The following is a 21,611-nucleotide window of genomic DNA, read 5'->3' as shown; positions in this document are numbered from 1 at the left end:
TCAAATAAAGCACGTCCCCATAGTCGAGAATGGGCAAGAAGGTCGCTGTCACTAATTTCTTTCTGACCCTGAGAGAGAAGCAGGTTCTATTTCTGAAAAGGAAACCAAGCTTCGCCCTAAGTTTAGAGACCAGATTATTTATATGAGTTTTAAAGGAGAGCTGTTGATCTATGATAAAACCCAAGTACTTGTAATGTGAGACCTGCTCTATAGGTTTTCCATTTGATGTTGTGATATTTGGAATATTCTGCTGTAGTATCTTTGAATGATGGAAGACCATGAGCTTGGTTTTGTCTGTATTTAAAACCAATTTAAGATCATGTAAACGAGACTGGACAATGTTAAAAGCAGATTGTAAAAACTCAAAAGCCTGAGTGAGAGAGGTAGAACAGCAATAAATAATGGTATCGTCTGCATAAAAATGGTACATTGCATTTGATAAGTTATTACAGAGATTGTTTATATAGATTGAAAATAAAATGGGTCCCAGCACTGAGCCTTGAGGTACCCCTTTGGTAATGTCCAGAAAAGAAGAGGTGGTTCCCGCCACCTGAACACATTGTGTTCTATTTGATAGGTAGTTGGCAAGCCAGGCAGCTGCATGTGTAGATAAGCCAGTGTGATGTAATGCTTGTACCAACAATCTGTGGTCGACTGTATCAAATGCTTTTGATAAATCAATAAAAAGAGCTATACAATATTTTTTGCTGTCCAGAGCCTCAGTTAAGTCATTTAGGACCTTCAGAGTAGCTGTAACAGTGCTGTGCTGTTTTCTAAAACCAGATTGGAATGGAGATAAAATATTATGCGATTCTAAAAATTCTTTTAACTGGTCACTGATTATCCTCTCAAACAATTTGGCTAAAATACATAATTTGGATATTGGTCTGTAGTTGTTTACATTTGTAGGTTCGCCCCCTTTCAGCAGGGGGAGAACGAAGGCTGACTTCCAAATTTTCGGAATTTTATTGCTCACAAGACTCAGGTTAAAAATATGTGAGAGAGGCTCAGCAATAAAATCAGCAGCCAACTTTAAGTAAAGGGATTCAATTTTATCAGGCCCCGCTGCTTTATTTGTATCCAGCCTCTTTAGTGCATTTTTTACCTCAGAGGCAGATATAGACATGAACTCGAAAGGACAAGTGATGGGACCACTCACTGCATGTGGAGTCAAGGGTGTATTTACATTGGGTAGACCAGTATTTTTCAATTCAGGGTGTAGTGACTCGAACAAAGACCCCGCAGAAATAAAATGATCATTAAAACAATTAAGAATAGCTGTCTTGTCGGTCAGTGTACCAGATTGAGTAATTAAAAAACTTGGCAAGTCATTAGTTGTCACATGATTTATAGAAGATTTTATGACTTTCCAAAACTTTTTAGGGTCATTTATATTCCTTATGGATTCATTCAGATAAAAATCAGACTTAGCACGTTTAATAAGCGAAGTACGTTTATTTCTAAGCTGGTGAAAGCTGAGCCAGTCTACTTCCAACTTTGTTTTCCGGGCCCTGGCCCAAGCAATGTCTCTCTCTTTGAGGAAGTTTCCAATTTCAGAGGAAAACCATGGATTATTTCGTCCCTTCACCCTAAATTTTCTAAAAGGAGCATGTTTATTGACTATTCGTTGGAATTCGTCATAAAAGTATTTCAGAGCCGACTCTACATCGTCAAAAAGAGAAACTCTACTCCACTCAAAGGCAGCTATGTCGTGCATAAAAGCCAAGATGCAAAAGTTTTTGACATCTCTTTTACATATAATATTGGGTTTAGACCTTGGAAGCTTAGAATTTCTTATAGCTGCAATGGTACAATGATCACTCAGGTCATTTGCAAATACAGCTGTATCCGTGTATTTATGGGGAGCATTTGTTAAGATAAGGTCAAGTAAGGAAGATTTTGATGGGTTTTTAATATTGGGCCTAGTTGAGGCATTGATCAATTGAGTTAAATTTAGTGAGTCACAAAAAGCTTTAAGATTATCAGACGAGGCAGTGAACCAGTCAAGATTTAAATCACCCATCAAAAGAAGCTCACTGGGATTGAGCCCAGTCACGCAAGATGCAAGAGAGTCGAGGGCTTCAGGGGAGGCAGAAGGAGGTCTGTAACAACCTATAATTGTGAGAGCTTGGCCATGGGAGAATTCAAGCCTCAGGGCAAGGAGTTCAAAATGTTTGGTGATGGAGAGAGAAGATAGCAAGGTAACGTGAAATTTATTTTTTATGTATATAGCCACCCCTCCACCTTTTCGTGGGCAATCACACCGGAAGACAATATACCCACTGATAGCAATATCCCAGTCAGAGACAGCTTTACTTAGCCACGTTTCTGATAAAATAAGGATATCTGCATTAGTTATTTGAATCCAGATCTTGACGGCATCTAGTTTGGGGAGCAAGCTCCTAATGTTTAAATGAAGTAATCCTAGGCCTGTCCTGGCTCTGAATTCATCAGGAGTACTAATGTTATTTAAAGCAGGGCCTGGATTTGGTTGTACGTTGCCTGATAGCAAGAGTAAAAGCAATATAAAAATTCTTCGTTTTATATTGTGAGATGAACCAGTGACAGTGTTAACTGACTTCCCACCATTATAGAAATTGACTTCACTATAGGTGTAGCAATACAGGTGTAGCAGTTTGTTGTCGGGTGATAGTTTTGACTGACTCGTCCACCAGGTGTCGAAAAGCAGCCTTTGTCCAGGGCTATCAACTTTTCACTAATCCTCGGAGTGAGATTGGCTGGAACCCACCGAGATTTCACCGCCTACATGGCAGCAAGAAATGAGACTCATTTAATCTCATTGTGTGCAGGTTTAATCATGAATACAGCTCTCAGGAGGAACAACATGTCAAAAAGTTTTACAAATAGTTTATTAAAAGTACAAACAGAAACTTCAAAATAAAACAAGAAACAACTCAACTAGCTTTTCCTTAAATATTAATTAACCCCGTTAGCTATATACATATATATAAATATATATATATATATATATATAAAGAGAGAGACAGAGATCCAGTGTGACATTTGAAGTATGGTATGTGGAAATCCAGACTAGTTTCTTTCCACTCAGGTCCCACGTAGCTATCTGGATCTGGAAGAAATTAGTCTGGAGACATTTCGTTTTCATGTTGAAATCTACGTCAATGAAATGTAGCGTGAGATTTATATTCGGCTCTACGGTGCAGCTTGACCACAGGTCCATAGTGGTGAGGAAACGCTGGACGTCATGGCAGTGATGCTGTTTGTCCAAAGTGTTGATGAGTTTCTTAAATCCCGGATTGTTTACTGTGTTCATTGAGCGCTGGTCTTTAGCGAGAATGTTTGTTTGTTTATAATGTTTGTTATCTCTTCGTATCTCTGGGAGCTGGTGGATTATTTAGTGGAGATGCTTCGGTCTAACATTTGCGAGGTGTTTTGGCAGCTCGTGCTAATGAAAACCAAAGTGGGTGGGGCTGTGGGAGGACTGTGCAGCAATGGGAGGAGTCTGCAGCAGTGGGAGGAGTCTGCAGCAGTAGGAGGAGTCTGCAGCAGTAGGAGTCTGCAGCAGTGGGAGGAGTCTGCAGCAGTAGGAGGAGTCTGCAGCAGTAGGAGTCTGCAGCAGTGGGAGGAGTCTGCAGCAGTAGGAGGAGTCTGCAGCAGTGGGAGGAGTCTTCAGCAGTAAGAGGAGTCTGCAGCAGTGGGAGGAGTCTGCAGCAGTGGGAGGAGTCTTCAGCAGTAGGAGGAGTCTGCAGCAGTGGGAGGAGTCTACAGCAGTAGGAGTCTGCAGCAGTGGGAGGAGTCTTCAGCAGTAGGAGGAGTCTTCAGCAGTAGGAGGAGTCTGCAGCAGTGGGAGGAGTCTGCAGCAGTAGGAGGAGTCTGCAGCAGTGGGAGGAGTCTACAGCAGTAGGAGGAGTCTGCAGCAGTGGGAGGAGTCTACAGCAGTAGGAGTCTGCAGCAGTGGGAGGAGTCTTCAGCAGTAGGAGGAGTCTTCAGCAGTAGGAGGAGTCTGCAGCAGTGGGAGGAGTCTGCAGCAGTAGGAGGAGTCTGCAGCAGTGGGAGGAGTCTTCAGCAGTAGGAGGAGTCTGCAGCAGTGGGAGGAGTCTACAGCAGTAGGAGGAGTCTTCAGCAGTAGGAGGAGTCTGCAGCAGAGTGCTGCGATGCCAGTGGTGCTCAATTTTCAGCTGAGCAAAGAATCGGATCATTTCATTTTTATGATCGTTGAAAACCCAGATTGTAATTGAGATTAAAATTCAATAAATCGCTCAGCCCTACCTGATAGTACCCGCCTGCAGCTAAAGGAGCACCGCCTGTCTCCACCCTAGCAGCACCTGTCCTCCTCTCTAGTTCGCCTCATCACCTCTGCTTGTGTGTTATGGCAGATTCTCTGATGTTTAATGTTTGTTGGCTTCACACATCAAACTGCATCGTTGCTGTTTGTGGAGCTGAAATATCTCCACTCATTGCTGTGTGTCGGACTGATCGCTGAGCAGCAGATGAACCACTGCTGCGACGCAACGCTGCATCTTTTCCACACAATGCCTAAAGGCAGAAGAAGATGTAGTTCCTACCTATCCTGCAAGTTCAGTTATATAAATGCTGGTATAGGATGAACAGATAGTTCACTATTGAGCCGCACATCAGTACCATTTATTCTTCTCAGATACTTAGATGATATCGTAGGCCCGTTCCCATTTATTTATTTCCCTTAAGTGTAACATCCCACAAGTTGTTTACTGGCAGACACAATTATTCAACCTCCTCACATGTTCTTCTCACTTGCCTCGTATGAAGAATCTCATTGTTTCACAAGCTTTCACAACACACTGTTAGTAAGTACATGAGCTTATAGATATTTAATATGGATAATAGAGTAAAATATAAATGAAATAAGTAGCACACCTGAGTAATCCCTTGATAGGTAACCCGTTAAATTGACGTACACCAGTGAACTCAGCTGCTACCGTCAATCATTTCTGCCTGTGCATCCCGACCCGCCCACTCTCCGCCCCCTGATCCCTCCACACCTCCCACACCAACCTTTGCAGTTTCTGACCTTCTTTAAAATGTGGCAGAGGGTGGAGTTATGCAAAAGTGGGGGTGGAGTTACACTTTAATCTATATAAGAAATTTGCAATTAAAATGATGACATTAAACAGATATTTTTCATTTTTATTGATTATTTTTATTGTTTATTTATTATTATTATTATTATTATTATTATTATTATTATTATAATTATAATTATTATACTATTATATTATTATATTATTATATTATTATATTATATATATATATATATATATATATATATTTTTTTTTTTTTTATGAAGGGTGAAGGAAATTTCAGTGAGAAAATCTCACACTGAGTTTTAGTTCTCAGAGGTTAGGTGGATGGATTTAGGTGGAGTCTTTTCAGATCTTCTACCTACCTCGAGGAGTGTTTTTCTGGAAGAGGTCTGTTGTGTTTGTTTTTTCTTTAGGAACTTCTCCAGATTTGCTATCCTGTCCATCAGGATGTCTTTAAAACGTTCTTCTTCTGCTTCTTCCTCTGCGAGCGTCTCTGTCAGCGTGGATATCGTTTCCAGAAGGGAGGACTTCTCCTTTTCCCACTTCTGCCTCTGCTTCTCAAGATGTCCTTGTTTCTCCATCACAGCTGTTTTCATGATGGATTTAGCTTCGTTCTGCTCAGCGAGGAGATCACATTCCTCCTGCTTCCACCGCTGCTGCTGGTCTTTAATGTCCTGCTGGACTCTCTGTAGTGAAGCTTTTAGCTCTGCTGTTTCTTCCACTTGCTGGGCCAAGCAGGCCTCAGCTCTGGTTGCCGTGGTCCTCTCTTCTCTGAGAGCTGCTTCCAGCTGACTGACTCTACCAGAGACGTCTGCGTGTTGCTGGTTTTGTTTCCGTATTTCGGCATACAGAACAGCCGTGTCCTTCTCAGATGCAGATTTTTGGAGGCTCATCTGCTCTCTCAGATTCTCCAGCTCCGTCAGCAGAGCACTGTTAGTGTCTCTTTGTGAGTCTTGAAGCTGAACTCGAGCTTGAGTCAGCTTCGTCTGGACCTGGGCTGCTTCCTCCTGTAGCTGAGCTAAGGAACTCTCAGCTACGTCTCTTCTTATCTGCTCTTCTACAGTGGCTTTTTTTAGGTTTTGCCTCTTCTTGGAAGCCACTAATTGCTTGATTCTGTTCAGGTCAACCAGACCAGACAGCCTCTTCATCTGAATCAGTAGCTCCTTATTCTGATGTTCAAGTGCTGAGATCTGCTGGTCCTGAGAATCCAAAGTTTGATGGAACTGCTTCTCTGGGATGATGAGTAAATTCTGGGTGGGGTTAACTCTGATTGGGTCAGCAGACTGCTCTGTAGCTGATTTGAAGAGCAGAGTTTTCAGATCTGGATGTGGGACTGCAGCATACTGTTCATGTGGGGCATGTTCATGTTTCCTCAGTGGAGGGAGTGGAGCCAGCATGGCAGATAGCGGGGCTGCTGCAGGCTTTGCTTTCTGGATTTCAGATGAAAGTTTGGCAGCATTTTCATATAAATCTACAGATGTGTCTTTAAGATTGTTGGTGGCCTCTGGTGGCTCTACATCTGCTGTTGTAGCAGGAACCACAGGTCCAACAAGGAGCCCGACTGATGTTTCTGTCCGTGGAGTTGATGGTCTTGAGATCACCGGACTCTCTGATATTTTCTCCATGTCTGGAATTACAGATTCTGACGGAATTTGAGCCGACATTTCACACCCAGTATCAGGCTGAGATGAAGATGTTACAGCCTCTATTTTCTGGGTTTCCACAGAAATTTCTGCAGCACGTTTAGATGAAGACTCATCTGAGGTGTCCGGGATCGCAGATTTAGCAGGAAGCTGATCTGACATTACAGATGCAGCTCTCGGCTGTGAAGGGGCTGGTGCAGGCTCTCCAACATGTTCTTGTTCCGTTTTCTTCACAGATTCACACTGAGGCCTCCAGCTAGGTTCAAAACGTGAAAGTTTCATCACTTTCAAACAAGGCAGTTTCTCAATTTGAGCCTCGGCTGCTGTAATTTCATCGGGCATGTCACATCCAGGATCAGGGTGAGACGGGGAATCTGCAGCCTCTATTTTCTGGCTTTCTGCAGAACTTTCTCCCGTATCTTCGGATAAATCCTCAGCTGAGGTGTCTTCAAGTTTGACGAAGCGCTGGATAGCCCAAGAAGACCCTGTCTTTGTGACTCTAAACGTCGGTTTTACCATCTTACGTTTCTCACATACCTCCATACTCTGCTGAAAAGGGGATGTTTCCATCTCTGCTTCCTGGCTTTCTGCAGACCTTTCTGCCGTATCTTCAGATAAATTCTTATCTGATTGGAGTTCAGGATTGTTGGAGGTCTTTGATGTTTCTTCATCTGTTGTAGAGGCAGGAACCACAGGTTCAACAGGGAGTCCAACAAGGGTTTCTACTCTCGGAGATTGTGTCTCTGGATTCGCTGGTTCTTTCTCATCCTTTGATTCATGGGGAATCTTCCAGCTAGGCTCCATACATGAAAGCTTCTTGGCTTTCATACGACGTCGTCTCTGAATTTGTGGCTTGACTGCTGAAATTTTAGCCGACATTTCACACCCAGTATCAGGCTGAGATGAAGATGTTACAGGTTCTATTTTCTGGGTTTCCACAGAAATTTCTGCAGCAGGTTCAGATGAAGGCTCATCTGAGGTGTCCGGGATCGCAGATTTAGCAGGAAGCTGATCTGACATTACGTTGCAGAAACTTACTGTCAGCTGTGAAGGGGCTGGTGCAGGCTCTCCAGCGTGTTCTTGTTCCGTTTTCTTCACAGTCTCACGTTGAATCCTCCAGCTAGGTTCAAAACGTGGAAGTGCCATGACTTTCAAACAAGGCAGTTTCTCAATTTGAGCTGCTGGAATTTCAGCTGTGACTGGAAAAGTCGGTCTCACCTTCTCCATAGTTTGGTTTTCATCGTGTTCAGGATAATCCTTATCTCTGAACAAATAGCTAGAGACACACTCATCATAATCCAAGAAATTATCATAGTGATCTTGGTCCGCTGGACTATTATCGAAGAAATCATCTTGGTCCAATGGAATATAATCCTGGAAATCATCGTGATCTTGTTCCGATGAAATATAATCCTGGAAATCATTGTGATCTTGGTCCATTGGTTCTTCAAATGTAGGCCAAAAAGATGAATATTTGCCTTTCTTAGTGAGTGTGCTGTAAGTCTGAGATCTTCTTGCCATTGTGAAAAGATGTATTTCTACTCTTGGTTTCCAATGTGTGTTACTCTGACGTTACGACTGATTCGTGCTGCGCTCTCTAATGAGGGGACTGAACACTGAGATCGTTTCTCTAGCTCTGAAGTCTGAAAAATATTGACTGGGTATTTAAGAACAGATTTGTCATGATGATGTCACAAGGACATCAACGCATCAAAGCAGGAACTTTGGCTCCGCCCTCTACATGATATCACCATAGAATTGTAGACCTGATTGGTGTTGCCTAGCAACAGCAGTAACATGCCCTGGACCCACATGCAGCCAAAGCGGTGCTCTTCTTCTTCTGCTTATTATTCCGTTTCCATCTCTTTGTCTTTAATAATAATACACATGGATAAAAGTGTCGGTTCCCTTCGGTTAATGAAAGAAAAACTCACAATGTTCACAGAAATAACTTGAATCTGACAAAAATAATAATAAATAAAAATTCTATGAAATTTAACCAATGAAAGTCAGACGTTGCTTTTCAACCATGTTTCTACAGAATTATTTAAAAAATAAACTCATGAAACAGGCCTGGATAAAAATGATGGTTCCCTTAACTTAATATTTTGCTGAACAACCTTTTGAGGAAACCACTGCAATCCAACGATTCCTGTAACTGTCGATGAGACTTCTGCACCTCTCAGCAGGTATTTTGATCCACTTCTCATAAGCAAACTGCTCCAGTTGTCTCAGCTTTGAAGGAGCCTTTTCCAGACGCCATGTTTCAGCTCCTTCCAAAGATGCTCAATAGGATTTAGGTCAGGGCTCATAGAAGCCACTTTAGAATAGTCCATGTTTTCCTCTTAGCCATTCTTGGTGTTTTTAGCTGTGTTTTGGGTCTTTGTCCTGTTGTAAGACCCATGACCTGCAACTGAGACCAAGCTTTCTGACACTGGCAGCACATTTCTCTCTTGTACCTGCACAGATTCAAGACACCCTGTACCAGATGCAGCAAAGCAGCCCAGAACATAACAGAACCTCCATGTTCCACAGTAGGGACGGTGTTCTTTTCTTCATATGCTTCATTTTTCCATCTGGAAACACAGAGCTGATGGTAAAAAGTTCCATTTGTGTCTCATCTGTCCATAGGACATTCTCCCAGAAGCTTTGTGGTTTGTCAGCATGTAGTTTGGTTTTTTTATGGTTTGTTTTTAACAATGGTTCCTTCTTGGTCGTCTCCCATTAAGTCCACTTTGGCTCAAACAAGGACGGATGGTGTGATCTGACACTGATGTTCCTTCAGCTTGAAGTTCACCTTTAATCTCTTTAGAAGTTTTTCTGGGCTCTTTTGTTACCGTTCGTATTATCCGTCTCTTTGGTTTGTCATCAGTTTTCCTCCTGCGGCCACGTCCAGGGAGGTTGGCTACAGTCCCATGGATCTTACATTTCTGAATAATATGAGCAGCTGTAGACACAGGAACATCAAGCTGCTTGGAGATGGTCTTATAGCCTTTACCTTTAACATGCTGGTCTATAATTTTCTTTCTAATCTCCTGAGACAACTCTTTCCTTTGCTTCCTCTGGTCCATGTTGAGTGTGGTACACACCATGTCACCAAACAGCACAGTGACCACCTGTAGCCTATATATAGACCCACTGACTGGTTACAAGCTTGTAAACACCTGTGATGCTAATTAGTGGACACACCTTGGATTAACACGTCCCTTTGGTCACATTATTTTCAGTCTTTTCTAGGGGAACCATCATGTTTGTCCAGGCCTGTTTCAAGAGTTTATTTTTTTAATAATTCTGTAGAAACATGGTTGAAAAGCAACGTCTGACTTTCACTGGTTAAATTTAATAGAATTTTTATTTATTATTACTTTTGTCAGATTCAAGTTATTTCTGTGACCATTGTGAGTTTTTCTTTCATTAACCGAAGGATAATGATAACACTTTTGTCCAATCAGCTTTAGACATTTTTGTATTATTTTCAGGGTTAAGTTTAGAATTATAACACTGTGATCTGTTAAAGGAGCGGTGGAGATTAAAACATGTTAAACACAGCTGAACCTAACCACAGATCTAATCTGGACCTAGTATTTCCATTTGGTTTGATCCCAAAAAATGGAGTGCTTCCAGGGGTTTTCTCTCTCCATATATCATTGGAATGATTAGAATCAATAAAATCTGTTAATATCGGGTTCCACTGGTTGATATTGCTTGCCTGCCAACTTTTTAATAATTCTTGGAGTGAGATTTGGTGGATCCAACCATACACGGTTTAAACATAAAATACAGCACTTAGGAGTAACAAAATATTTTAAAAAAGTATATAAATGGGTCTTCAAAGTACCAACAGAAACTTCAAATTAAAACAGGAACCAACCCAACTACAAAAAAGAAGGATAATAAGACAAGACATGGGGCATAATAATAATTTCTCAAGATCTGTGTGCCTTGTCAGACTTTTTGGCCCTTTTTGATGCCTTAATTATTAGCTGATGGTGGTAAAGCTAGAAAGTTCAGCTGTTTAAATAATTAATTTAGTGTAATATCTGAGATTTCTTTGCATTTTCTTACTACCGCCCTGCCCGGTGGTCGCTGCATTCTTTAACTACAATAATTACTCCTAAATATTGATTAAAATTTTCATATTTCCCAAAAAAAGACAAAACAATGTTTTTCATTCAGTGTCTGAAGACAAAAAATAACACAAACTGAACATTTAACTGAACTTTACTGACGTATGATGCTCACATATGTAGAAAATAAACATGTACATGTTTGTGATGAACATATTATGACAAGTGAACGTAAACAACTTCAGTTCATACAGAAATTAAAGCTGAATGAGAAACATTAAGGTTAAAGGCAGGAAGCTGCCGATTATTCCGGCATTTGCAGAGATGGAAGTTAGAAGTGTGGAAAGCAACAGGATGAGACGCAGCAGACGAGCGTCACGCCTGCCCGTAGCGCCACGTATGAAGCATGAGAACGAAGCTCAACATGCACCACGAGCAGGCGGGCAGCTAAGAAGCCACCCACACACACCTCCTGCAGCTGGCAGGAAAACACAAACTCATTACGACTCGAATGACTCCACTTTTTACGTGAACATTTTTCTGCTGTTTGAGCTTAAACAGATTCCAGAGCACAGACTAAATCCACTTTCCTTCTCTTTAAGTTAACTAAGTTCAGCTTCTCGTTCTGAGCACATCTGAAGGCTGTTTAATGGGCCAGTCGGGCTTTTCTGTGGCTCAGGTGGCTACTTGAGGTACTGAGTTTAAGAAAAGGCTGGAACCAAGACTGAGTCACAGGAGTAGTCACATCTGAGCACAGCTTTGGTTCAAGGAGTGTCTGAAACCCTCCCCGATGCTGCACAAGGACACCATCAGCATCAGGAAGACGGAGTTCGTGTTTCTTCTTGAATCAAGGTTGTGTGTGACCGCTCGTCCCGAGCAGGATTATCTGGCATCGTTGAGCTGCCTGGCCACCGTCAGGATGTTCTTGGCTCCCTTGCTCAGCAGTAAGTTGGCCAGGTCCACGCCCAGCCGCTCAGCTCGGTCCTGGGAATCTCCTGGGATACTGCAGGCTGTGACTCCCACTCGCTGCACCTGCTCGTCCACCGGCTCCGAGCTCTGCTGCACATCAACGTGTTAGCATCCATCAGAAACATTAGCTAAGGAAATCATCTGTGTGCACTCACCTGGTCTCCAGCAGCGATGCTGGTCTGCATGGTCTCCTTCAGACTGTCTGAGCCATCCAGACTGTACACAGCCCCGGTCAGGTAGAGCTGCCAAAACAGTTTCATCTTCAGCTTTCACACCAAACATGTTCACAGTTACAGCGTCTGGTTACATTTCCAGTAAACCACCAGGAGGTGGAGGACCGTCCCCTCACCAGGGAGGCGTCCAGGAGGCATCCTAACCAGATGCCCGAGCCACCTCATCTGGCCCCTCTCGATGTGGAGGAGCAGCGACTCTACTCTGAGCCCCTCCCCGATCACCGAGCTTCTCACCCTATCTCTAAGGGAGAGCCTGGCCATCCTCATTTCAGCTGCTTGTATTCGCGATCTTGTTCTTTCGGTCACTACCCACAGCTCATGACCATAGGTGAGGGTGGGAACGTAGATCGACCGGTAAATCGAGAGCTTTGCCGTTTGGCTCAGCTCCTTCTTCACCATGACAGACCGATGCAGAAAGAGCTGAAGATCACGGCCCGATGAAGCCAACAGAACCACATCATCCACAAAGAGCAGAGACCCAATCCTGAGGCCACCGAACCAGATCCCCTCAACACCTCGGCTGCTCCTAGAAATTCTGTCCAGAACTTTTAGCATAATAGATTCCCTCTAACAAAGATACACACTAGGGTTGCCACGGATACTAAGGATGATACTCAATACTATTTTTGATACCAAAGAGGGAATTTTTTTTATTATTCTTTTAATTAAAGCCAGGACAAGACAAAAATAACAACACAATCCAAACAATACTACAAAATATATTAATAACTATAAGAAAAGACAATAACTGACAATAACTTTCCAGCTGTTAGTTGGTACAGATACAGTCTCGTACCGTGTTCGCACTCTGTTTGCTCACTGTGGTGCAACAAGTACCAAAACCTTCAACCAGTCCTGTACGTATTTACATAAGTGTCCTTTTCTTCAGCATACATGATACGAGATCAAGAAAACAATAGAACAAACTAGTTAATATCTACTTTTAAAACTAGATTCATTCACACAGATGAGCTTTTTACATGTTTTTGTCTACCGTTGATGCCAGGGCGGGACCAGCCAATAGCAGCTTCAGCCTCCGAGCTGGACGTCTTTTGCCGGCGTTTTTATGACGATAACAGTGCGTGCTTCCGACAGCTACTTCCGGCAGTTGGCCAATCAGAGGAGCCTGCATCGGGGGCGGGGCTCAGGTCAGAAGAGTCTCGTTCTGCTTGTTTCTAGCAGAGGCCGATCTGAGGGCCTACCGAGAGGATCCATAAATAAATAAAGGGCTTTGTGGAAAATGCTGGATTGATTCCTGCCCTTGTGGACTCACATATTAGAATAAATGAGCCTGAACTTGAAATTAGTCTAAGGAACCCAGATGCCATCCACACCACCCTTGAAGCCATCTGGAAGTCATTCTCCATGGCCTCTCCAAACTCCTCCCATGCCCGAGTTTTTGCCTCAGTGACCACCAAAGCAACCACCTGCCAGTACCCGTCAGCTGCCTCTGGAGTCCCACAGGCCAAAAACCTGACAGGACTCCTTCTTCAGCCTGACGGCATCCCTCACTGCTGGTGTCCACCAACGAGTTTACCGCCACGACAGGCACCGACGACCTAACGGCTGCAGCTGCGGCTGGCCGCCTCAACAGTGGAGGAACGAACACAGACTCAATGTCCTCCGCCTCGCCTGGGACATGGTTGAAGCTCTGCCAGAGATGGGAGTTGAAACTCGTTCTGACAGGAACTCTGCCAGACGTTCCCAGCATTGTGGGAAATGTATGCCTAGGTGGTGTCCTGGGGAAACGGCCTGCACTCTGTGTACTTGTGGCCTGAAAAAGTCTGACACTGTTTCAGCGTCTGAAATCTGCTGCCCTGATAGTACAGGTGAGTCAGACTTCGTCCTTACCTGGGAATCTTTCACCTGGGTGTGCACGGCCACCGGAACGCTGCAGCCACCCTCCTGCAGAGGAAAGATAACCTGGATAAGCACGGACTCCAGCCTGTGAGATGACGTACAGAGTGTGTTATGTACCAGCTGTTTGAGGAAGGCTCTCTCAGCGATGCAGCGCAGCACCGTGTCGGGGTCATGGAGGACGGACACCATCTCCAGGATGTCTGCATCTCTGGCTCGAACCTCCACTGCCAACGCCCCCTGAAAACACACACACAGTCAATCATTTCCCCGTTAGCATCACATACACGTTTAGTTTCCTGGTTTCCTACCTACCTGTCCGACAGCGTACATGCAGTCCTCAGGCTCCAGGATCTAGCAGCGGGACAGGATCAGACTATTAGATGAGCAGCAGGATAAAGTAGAGCTGGGCTGAAGGTGTGGTGAACAAATGCTCTCACCGTGCTGATCCGGTTCTCCCAACCCATCCTGCTGAGCCCAGCAGCAGCCAGGATGATGGCAGCAAAGTCGTCCTTCTCATCCAGCTTTTTCAGCCGCGTGTTCAGGTTTCCGCGCTGAAGAAGGACGTTGAGGAAAAAGCAAAGCTCGTCTGGATGAGTTAGAGAAGCTTCGAGCTCAGACGCCTCGTTCCAGCACATTTCACTCATCCTCACAAGCATCAGCCGTCCCTTTATCCACAGATCTATCCATCTTCTGGACCCACTGGGTCCAGTTCAGGGGAGCTGGAGTCCATCCCAGCAACAACAGGTGAGAGGCACCTGGACAGGCCCACCTGTCCATCACAGGACCAACAGAGAGTAATACAACCATTCTTGCTCACACCTGTGGTCTTTCTGTGTGGAGTTTGCATGTTCTCTCCGGGTTCTCCGCCTTCCTCTCACCGTCCAAAGACATGGCGTTAGGTTACCTGGTCTCTCTAAATCCTCCCTAGGAGTGAGTGTAAGTGGTTGTTTGTGTCTCTGTGTTGGCCCTGCGATGGACTGGCTACCTGTCCAGGTGTACCTGCCTCTCACCTGTTGTTGCTAGGATGGACTCCAGCTTCCCTGCAACCAAATGGAAACTGGATGGACGGAAAAAATGTAATTAAATTAAACCAAATAAGAGTAAATTATATCAAATGTAATTAAACTTAATTAAATAAAATTAAACCAAATGTAATTAAAGTAAAATAAACCATATAAAATTAAATAAAACCAAATCAAACGACTGCAAATTAAACTAAATTAAATCTAATTAAATAAATGAAACCAAATGAAATGATCTCCTCTGTGCTTCCTCCATAAATCCAAACTCAGATGGTTTTCTGTCTGACTTGTTTCTTTTGAAGTCGGACTTCTCTTTGCTCTGTGGAGAGCTGCATCATCATCATCATCATCATCATCCCCATCATCACAAGCCTCTTCAGCTTCACTGGAAGCTGCTTCTTCTGGTTTCTGACCACTCACTCACATCGACTCCTGTTTCTGTCCTTCGTGTCTTTTCCGGGACATTTGCTGTTCTCCGTCATGCTGCGTGGAGTTTTTCCTCAGTCCACCGCCACGTTTTCCTTTCCCAACCTTCCCAGTTTGTTTGCTCTGGCTCTGAATGTTGGAGGCGGCTGACGGAGCATCTCCGGACGGATGTGTAAATTCTCTCTGGTTGCAGCCATCAAACTCTCTTTACCTGCAGACTTACACCTGTGGAGGTTTGTGTTAATGTGTTAAAAGCTGAAAGGATACGATATCTTTGAAGTCCAGGTGGGGGAACCTCTTCTTCAGCTGGGCAGCGCGACGAAGCGAACTGGTGCCAATCACACTGCCGACACACACAAACACACTCTGAAGCGGCGGCGTCCATCATGTGGGACGGGCGGAAAAACAAACCCGTACCTGTTTTCTGGCAGAGTGTCCAGAGTTTTCCCTGCGTTGCTGGGATGTAGGACCACAGCGTCGTAGGGGCTGTCCCTCCTGAAACCAAGGAGTCGAGTGTTAACAGCCAATCAGACGCCAGCTGCAGTCAGACTGGAGAGGAAAGAATCCTGGTCCTCCACCTGCCACAGCAGCTTCAATAAAAACCTGCCGATGTGGTCTCACCAGGCTGAAACTAAAACCAGGTCATCCGTGTCCGAGTGGCTCTATAATCAACCAAAACAGGTTCATATCTACATATTTATCTACACACACACACACACACACATGGGTCATCCTGAAGTATCCTCTATATGTAAGGCTGGAAAACGGTCAGAAACTTCAGAATTAAGGAATATAAGGTGGTTTTGGGTTTAGGAAAGTGGGTTTTGGGTTTAGGAAAGTGGCTTTAGGGTTAGGAAAGTGGTTTTTGGGTTTAGGGAAAGTGGTTTTTGGGTTAGGAAAGTGGTTCTGGGTTTAGGGAAAGTGGTTTTTGGGTTAGGAAAGTGGTTCTGGGTTTAGGAAAGTGGATTTTGGGTTAGGAAAGTGGTTCTGGGTTTAGGAAAGTGGTTTTAGGGTTAGGAAAGTGGTTCTGGGTTTAGGAAAGTGGATTTTAGGTTTAGGAAAGTGGGTTTTGGGTTTAGGAAAGTGGTTTTAGGGTTAGGAAAGTGGTTTTTGGGTTTAGGGAAAGTGGTTTTTGGGTTAGGAAAGTGGTTCTGGGTTTAGGAAAGTGGATTTTGGGTTTAGGAAAGTGGATTTTGGGTTAAGGAAAGTGGTTTTTGGGTTAAGAAAGTGGGTTTTGGGTTTAGGAAAGTGGTTTTAGGGTTAGAAAAGTGGTTTTTGGGTTTAGGAAAGTGGTTTTTGGGTTAGGAAAGTGGTTTTTGGGTTTAGGAAAGTGGTTTTTGGGTTAGGAAAGTGGTTTTTGGGTTTAGGAAAGTGGATTTTGGGTTAGGAAAGTGGATTTGGTTACCCGCTGTGACAAAACATGAATCTCTCATCGAGATGGTTCAGATATTTTATGGGATGAATAAAAACTTTGGTGCCGCTTGCTGCGGTCGGTTTTAGCCCGATTTGGTTCTGACCTCACTAATGGGTATTTTTTCTGCATTAATCCATCTATCTTTTAAAGTTTCTGATAGATCAGCTGCACGCATGCATTTACTGGTTCTTATTATTTTGTTCTGCTGCATCAAATGATGGAAATGTTGTAAATTTAAATTTGTTTCGTGTTCAGAACTTTGTTTTAACGTGTTGCATTAAAGCTCTTTACAAGCGAAGGTGAGCAGAGCTCGTGTGATGGAAAGGACTTAACATGGTACCAGGAAAACGTGATGTCCTCAGATTTAATAGAACACAACTGCAGGTAAGAAGATCTTTAGAAGTAGAAATGAAAGCTTTTAGCTTCAGGTTTTGCTGCCGGTTGCAGCTCTAGGAATGCTGTAATGGGCTCTGGTGGACCCTGCAGGAAGCATCATGCAGCATCTTCCAGGCTCCAGTAGATGACCACAGCTGTGAGCTATCCTGCTCCAAGTGGAGTAAAAAGAATGAAAACTGACATTTCCTCCACGTTTTAACCTCAGTGTGTTTGATCTCCACAGGAGGAGCCTTTAGAGGCTACAGAGTTTGTGAGGACTCACTTCAGCACGGCTCCGATGGTGAATCCGGGAGGCAGGGTGGTGGGAAGGTCTTTGAGCGAGTGGACCACCAGGTCGACCCTGTGGGTCACACAGAAGGAGGTGACTGGGATAAAGCCACCATTCAGCTGCAGGAAATCAAAGCTTTCTCTGCAGCCTTTTCACATCAACACACAGATCTTCATCGCTCAGGCGGTTCCTCCTCATCCTCACATCAACAGCCTGATCATTCACAGTAAACAACGCTGACGGATGAAGGTGGAAATGTGATGGTGCTCCAACACTCACTCGTTCCTCTCCAGAGCGTTCTCCAGCTCTTTGGTGAACAAACTCTTCTCACCAATCTGCATTAAAATAAAAGAGATTTTCTCTCCATCTTTTAGATCCTGGATGTTTCCGCTTTAATCCTCATTTAAATGATTTAATAACAAGTAGACGGATGGATAACTTGACAGTATGAGAAACGTCACCTTGGATAAAGCCGTGTCGAGGATTTTATCTCCTGTTGTTGACATGGCAACTGAAAACAGAGAAATTAGGCTGAATAATCATTTAGGAAATAATCACTTGCTCTTGACATTATGTAAAGCTTTAGATTATCGACATCAGTGAGCAAAACACATCGTATCTAATATGAGCGAAGTAATCAGGAAGGTCGTGTCTCCAGGGACACGTCTGCTTGAAGTTCTCAGGAATAAAGCCTGATGCTTCTCACCGATGTCTAAGTGGACGTCCGGGTAGAGTTGTCTCAGCTTGTCGGCCACGCTGTCCGTCTGGATGCGAGCCAGCTGCAACAGATTGACGGAGTTTTACTGAAACAGTGAGAAAATGGAGGCTGCGAGACGGCGTTGTCTCTGCCAGCAGGAGCTCCAGACTGCCTGCCAGACCTACAGAACAACGTACTGTACCTGGCTCTTCCGGGTCCCGATCCTGATGACCCGGCTGACTCTACCGCTTCCATCCTGCAGGACAAAGAAGACCAAAGCAGCCTCGTGAATATGAATCTGCCAAATACGCCCGACTCATCCAACACAAGGACGTTCTCTTCGGCCTCACCCTGATGCATTTGTAAGGTCCTTCCTCCATGATCCCGACTCCCTGGCCTGAGATGCTGCTCTGTGGAGGCTAACTGCTAACGCTGCTGTGTCTGGGACTGGCTGCTGCCTGGTGTAAGAAGCCAAGCTGACTGAGGTCCTACAGCCTCTGCAGCACAGACGGAGCTGTTTCTAACTGAAGCGCACCGCCTACCCTCCACCCCAACGTGTCTCTGGGGCCAGAGATAAGCGTGCCAGCTCACTGAGTCCGTTACTAGGGCAGGGATGGGCGACTAGGGAGGGTCCGGCTATGAGGTGTGGCCACGGTGTACATGTTCAGAAATCTATTTAATTAAGGTCCCTCTGATTTTACCTGACACATGTTTAAAATAAATACATTAAGATCCATGATTAAAAAAAAAACTAATGAAAACAATATTATAGTAATTGTACTGTTTATTTAAAACGTTGATAATAATCAATAAATTAATCCAAAAATACAGATTAATAAATAAATAATGAATGTATTTAATTATTTCAATTATGTTTTCTTAACAGAGTTTAAATAAATTAAATATTCAAGAAAATATTAATCACATAAGTATAATTTTAAAAAGTGACGATTAAAAACAGTAAAACACTAACATGTGCTATAAACCATCATAAAACTTATAATTTTCCCTGATTTAATATCTTACATGAATCTTTCAGGGATAAAGTGAAAATCTTAGTAATTATAGAAAACTGATTACATGTTTATAGTAGAATTAGACTTTTGGTTTCTACTGTTATTACAAGGTTGAGCTTGGACAGAAGTAAACTTTAAACCTGAATAAATGAAATGTTTCAGGTGGTACATCAGCAGAGACAAGCGGAATAAACATGTGACCTTAAACAGAAAGGACAAGGACACGCGCTGCTGGTGTGTCTAACACCCTCCACACTTCAGACCATTTATACTTAGAAACTTTATCATTAGCCAGAAAACTGGCTCTCCGTGTTAAGTTCATGAACTAGCTTAGCCTTAGCTTCTTCAGGCTCAGCTTTGACAGACCGTTTCGCTCCTTTCTCTTGTCCAATGAGGAGCAGAGCCCAGAGACCGATAGAAACATCAGCCAATCACCGCCCACAGAATTATGACGTATGCGGAACTCCGGCTGAACCTCTGTGTATAAATGACAGGAAGCCATCGAGACGTTTGATCAAAACTTACCGCAGAGCTATTTTCTTCCGACATGTCGTTGATCGGTTCTTCTCTGTCTACGTTGTAAAAGTCAACGCGTCTATGTTACTGAACACAGAGTCCATTAGAGTCCATGAAATCCTGGAAGGACTCAAGAGCAGTCCGGTCTTTCAACCTCCCACGTGTATGTACGTGATCCTCTGATGTCATTGGACCGGCGAAAGGTCATTTCCGTCTTCCGTCTGTCAGCTACGTGTCTATTCACGTCCCAAACAGTCTATTAAAGCAGCTACAAACATAAATAAATCAGACATGAAACATTTGTGGGGTAATCAAACACTGAGGATCCATAATTTTAGTTTAGTCAAAGAAATGAGTATCTTGAATTATTTTTCCAACTTTTGGTGTGCATCTGAGCTTGATTTATAAATATTAACAATTTGTGTCACATGTTTATCCTACAGAATCAATTTGTTCACAAGAAAATCAGATCATCAGAGCTTTTCTCCTCCGTTACAACCCCAGGTCTCTAAGCCATTATCCCACCCAAGTCACTATTCAAAAGTCTAACACAGGTTCAGTGTGAAAGAATATATCTTACAGTCACTATATCACTCTTTTTACGTCATTCATTTGACTTTTGGTCAAATTTATTGAGTTATAATGTTTCCTGACCTTAAAGCTCCAGGGTGAGAGATTTACTGCCCAGTGGTAAAGATGGGTAGAGCACACAATGAATGTATGGTGGCTGTCAGCAGCCAAACTTCTTCCAGACATAAAGACGAGTGGATCCAGGGGCCTCAGTTGCAGCGATGACTGAACTACAGGTAACTACAGGTGTCCTGTCTTCTTCTGTGGTGCTTTAAGGTTTTTTAAGGCAGCTCTAGCTCCTACCAAATCTGCTGCTGCTGTTTTAAAGCGTGTTTTTCCATTCAGGGACACCGTAGTAAAAAGGGCGGCAACTGCATGTACATGGATTTTAAGAGAATAAAAACATAACAGTTGGTTTAGTAAAGTCATTAGAGACCAATAGAAACACCGTTTTTAATGATATATTAAGTTCTTCTGTCATTGATCTTTGATCTTGTTCCATGCTGCAGCTTTAAAGGTGCACTAAACGTTTCAGTGGTGCGCCCGCTGTCGACCGCTAATCCATCTTCATCCTACCTGCACTATCAGATCTCTCCAGACAGTAAAAAATGTCTTCTGTTGCTCTGGCTCTTGTTTCCTCTCTTCTTTCAGTAATGTTTTCTAACATTTCTTTGCTGAATCAGCCATGGTGTGCGTTCAAAACAGTTGGTTTGTGACACGAAGCTGCAACGTCACGCAGCGTCCTGGGTGAAAAGGCTGCATAGTGTGGTTTCTGGGACGCTGCTTCAGAGATGCACAGAACAGACGTCACTGTGCATCAAACCAGCCCGGAATGCAGAGTTTAAGGTCATAAAGTTACGGAGCTGGTAAGGGGAAGACTGTGCTGTGGAAACATTAAAGTAAATTTATTGGTGAACAGTTTGTTGTATTTAATTCTGCTCCAGCACCATTAGCTGGTAGATTATAGCCCAGATTCCTTTTGGCTTATAGCAGCTGTGGTGACTTTATTTCAGAAATGTGAAACTAAAATTGCTTATGCAGATTTTTGGTGGTAAATATTCACATTTTTGTTGAAAGGCTTGTAGAACGAGTCTGATAAAATCCTGCTGAAACTAACACATATGTCCTGGGAAAAGATTTCCTCCTGATGGCTAGCATATGTCACCAAATTCCAGCATCCACCTCTGGATCAATGGCACCTTCACACATATGGACACTATTTGATCACGGCTGACTTCTTCCCCTGCAGTGCTGCCTGAGGCCTGGAAGCTCTCCGTCCTGGACCTTTCCACAGCATTCTTCTCTGTAGATGCCGACGCATAATGTGACGTTGTTAAGGCAACAACCACGCAGAGAAGACCATTTAACTGGGTTCTTCACTTCTGTATGCAGACAGCAACAACTCTCGGCACATCTCAATAACAAGCCTTCTCATTGGTTCCTGTGGAACACAGCAGGTAACCCTTTA

General features: G+C 43.6%; 1 protein-coding gene across 5 annotated transcripts; it reads right to left on the bottom strand.

Moving 5' to 3' along the window:
• Positions 1 to 10,892: 10,892 nt before the first annotated feature.
• On the bottom strand, positions 10,893 to 19,779 carry LOC121646595 (porphobilinogen deaminase-like). Of its 5 annotated transcripts, none has more exons than XM_041995685.1 (15): positions 19,583 to 19,779; positions 18,392 to 18,742; positions 18,244 to 18,297; positions 18,051 to 18,123; positions 17,806 to 17,855; positions 17,624 to 17,679; positions 17,339 to 17,416; positions 15,684 to 15,761; positions 15,534 to 15,609; positions 14,256 to 14,369; positions 14,131 to 14,169; positions 13,936 to 14,055; positions 13,810 to 13,863; positions 11,881 to 11,967; positions 10,893 to 11,815 (listed from the first exon to the last, which is right to left on the bottom strand). In XM_041995685.1, exons 2-15 carry the CDS (start codon positions 18,419 to 18,421, stop codon positions 11,639 to 11,641), a joined length of 1,086 nt encoding a protein of 361 aa, XP_041851619.1. In that variant the 5' UTR covers positions 18,422 to 18,742; positions 19,583 to 19,779; the 3' UTR covers positions 10,893 to 11,638. The 5 variants fall into 5 exon arrangements, with proteins under 5 accessions (XP_041851619.1, XP_041851621.1, XP_041851620.1 ...); XM_041995687.1 differs by lacking the exon at positions 19,583 to 19,779 and adding an exon at positions 19,198 to 19,431 and having other exon boundaries at positions 10,893 to 11,812; XM_041995686.1 differs by lacking the exon at positions 19,583 to 19,779 and adding an exon at positions 19,165 to 19,427.
• Positions 19,780 to 21,611: the final 1,832 nt, after the last annotated feature.

The sequence above is a fragment of the Melanotaenia boesemani genome, chromosome 9 (assembly GCF_017639745.1).
Source record: "Melanotaenia boesemani isolate fMelBoe1 chromosome 9, fMelBoe1.pri, whole genome shotgun sequence".
Taxonomy (NCBI): domain Eukaryota; kingdom Metazoa; phylum Chordata; class Actinopteri; order Atheriniformes; family Melanotaeniidae; genus Melanotaenia; species Melanotaenia boesemani.
Note: the sequence above shows the minus strand (reverse complement) of the source record. Positions and strands in the feature narration are given on the sequence as shown.

What these genes read in the sequence shown, in the direction of transcription:
- LOC121646595 (XM_041995685.1), bottom strand. Translation starts at nt 18,421, where the DNA reads ATGGAGGAAGGACCTTACAAATGCATCAGG. An exon ending in GCATGTACGCTGTCGGACAG is followed by an intron (nt 14,056 to 14,130) that starts GTAGGTAGGAAA and finishes GTGTGTTTTCAG; the next exon opens with GGGGCGTTGGCAGTGGAGGT. An exon ending in CCCAGGTGAAAGATTCCCAG is followed by an intron (nt 11,968 to 13,809) that starts GTAAGGACGAAG and finishes CTGTTTTGGCAG; the next exon opens with CTCTACCTGACCGGGGCTGT.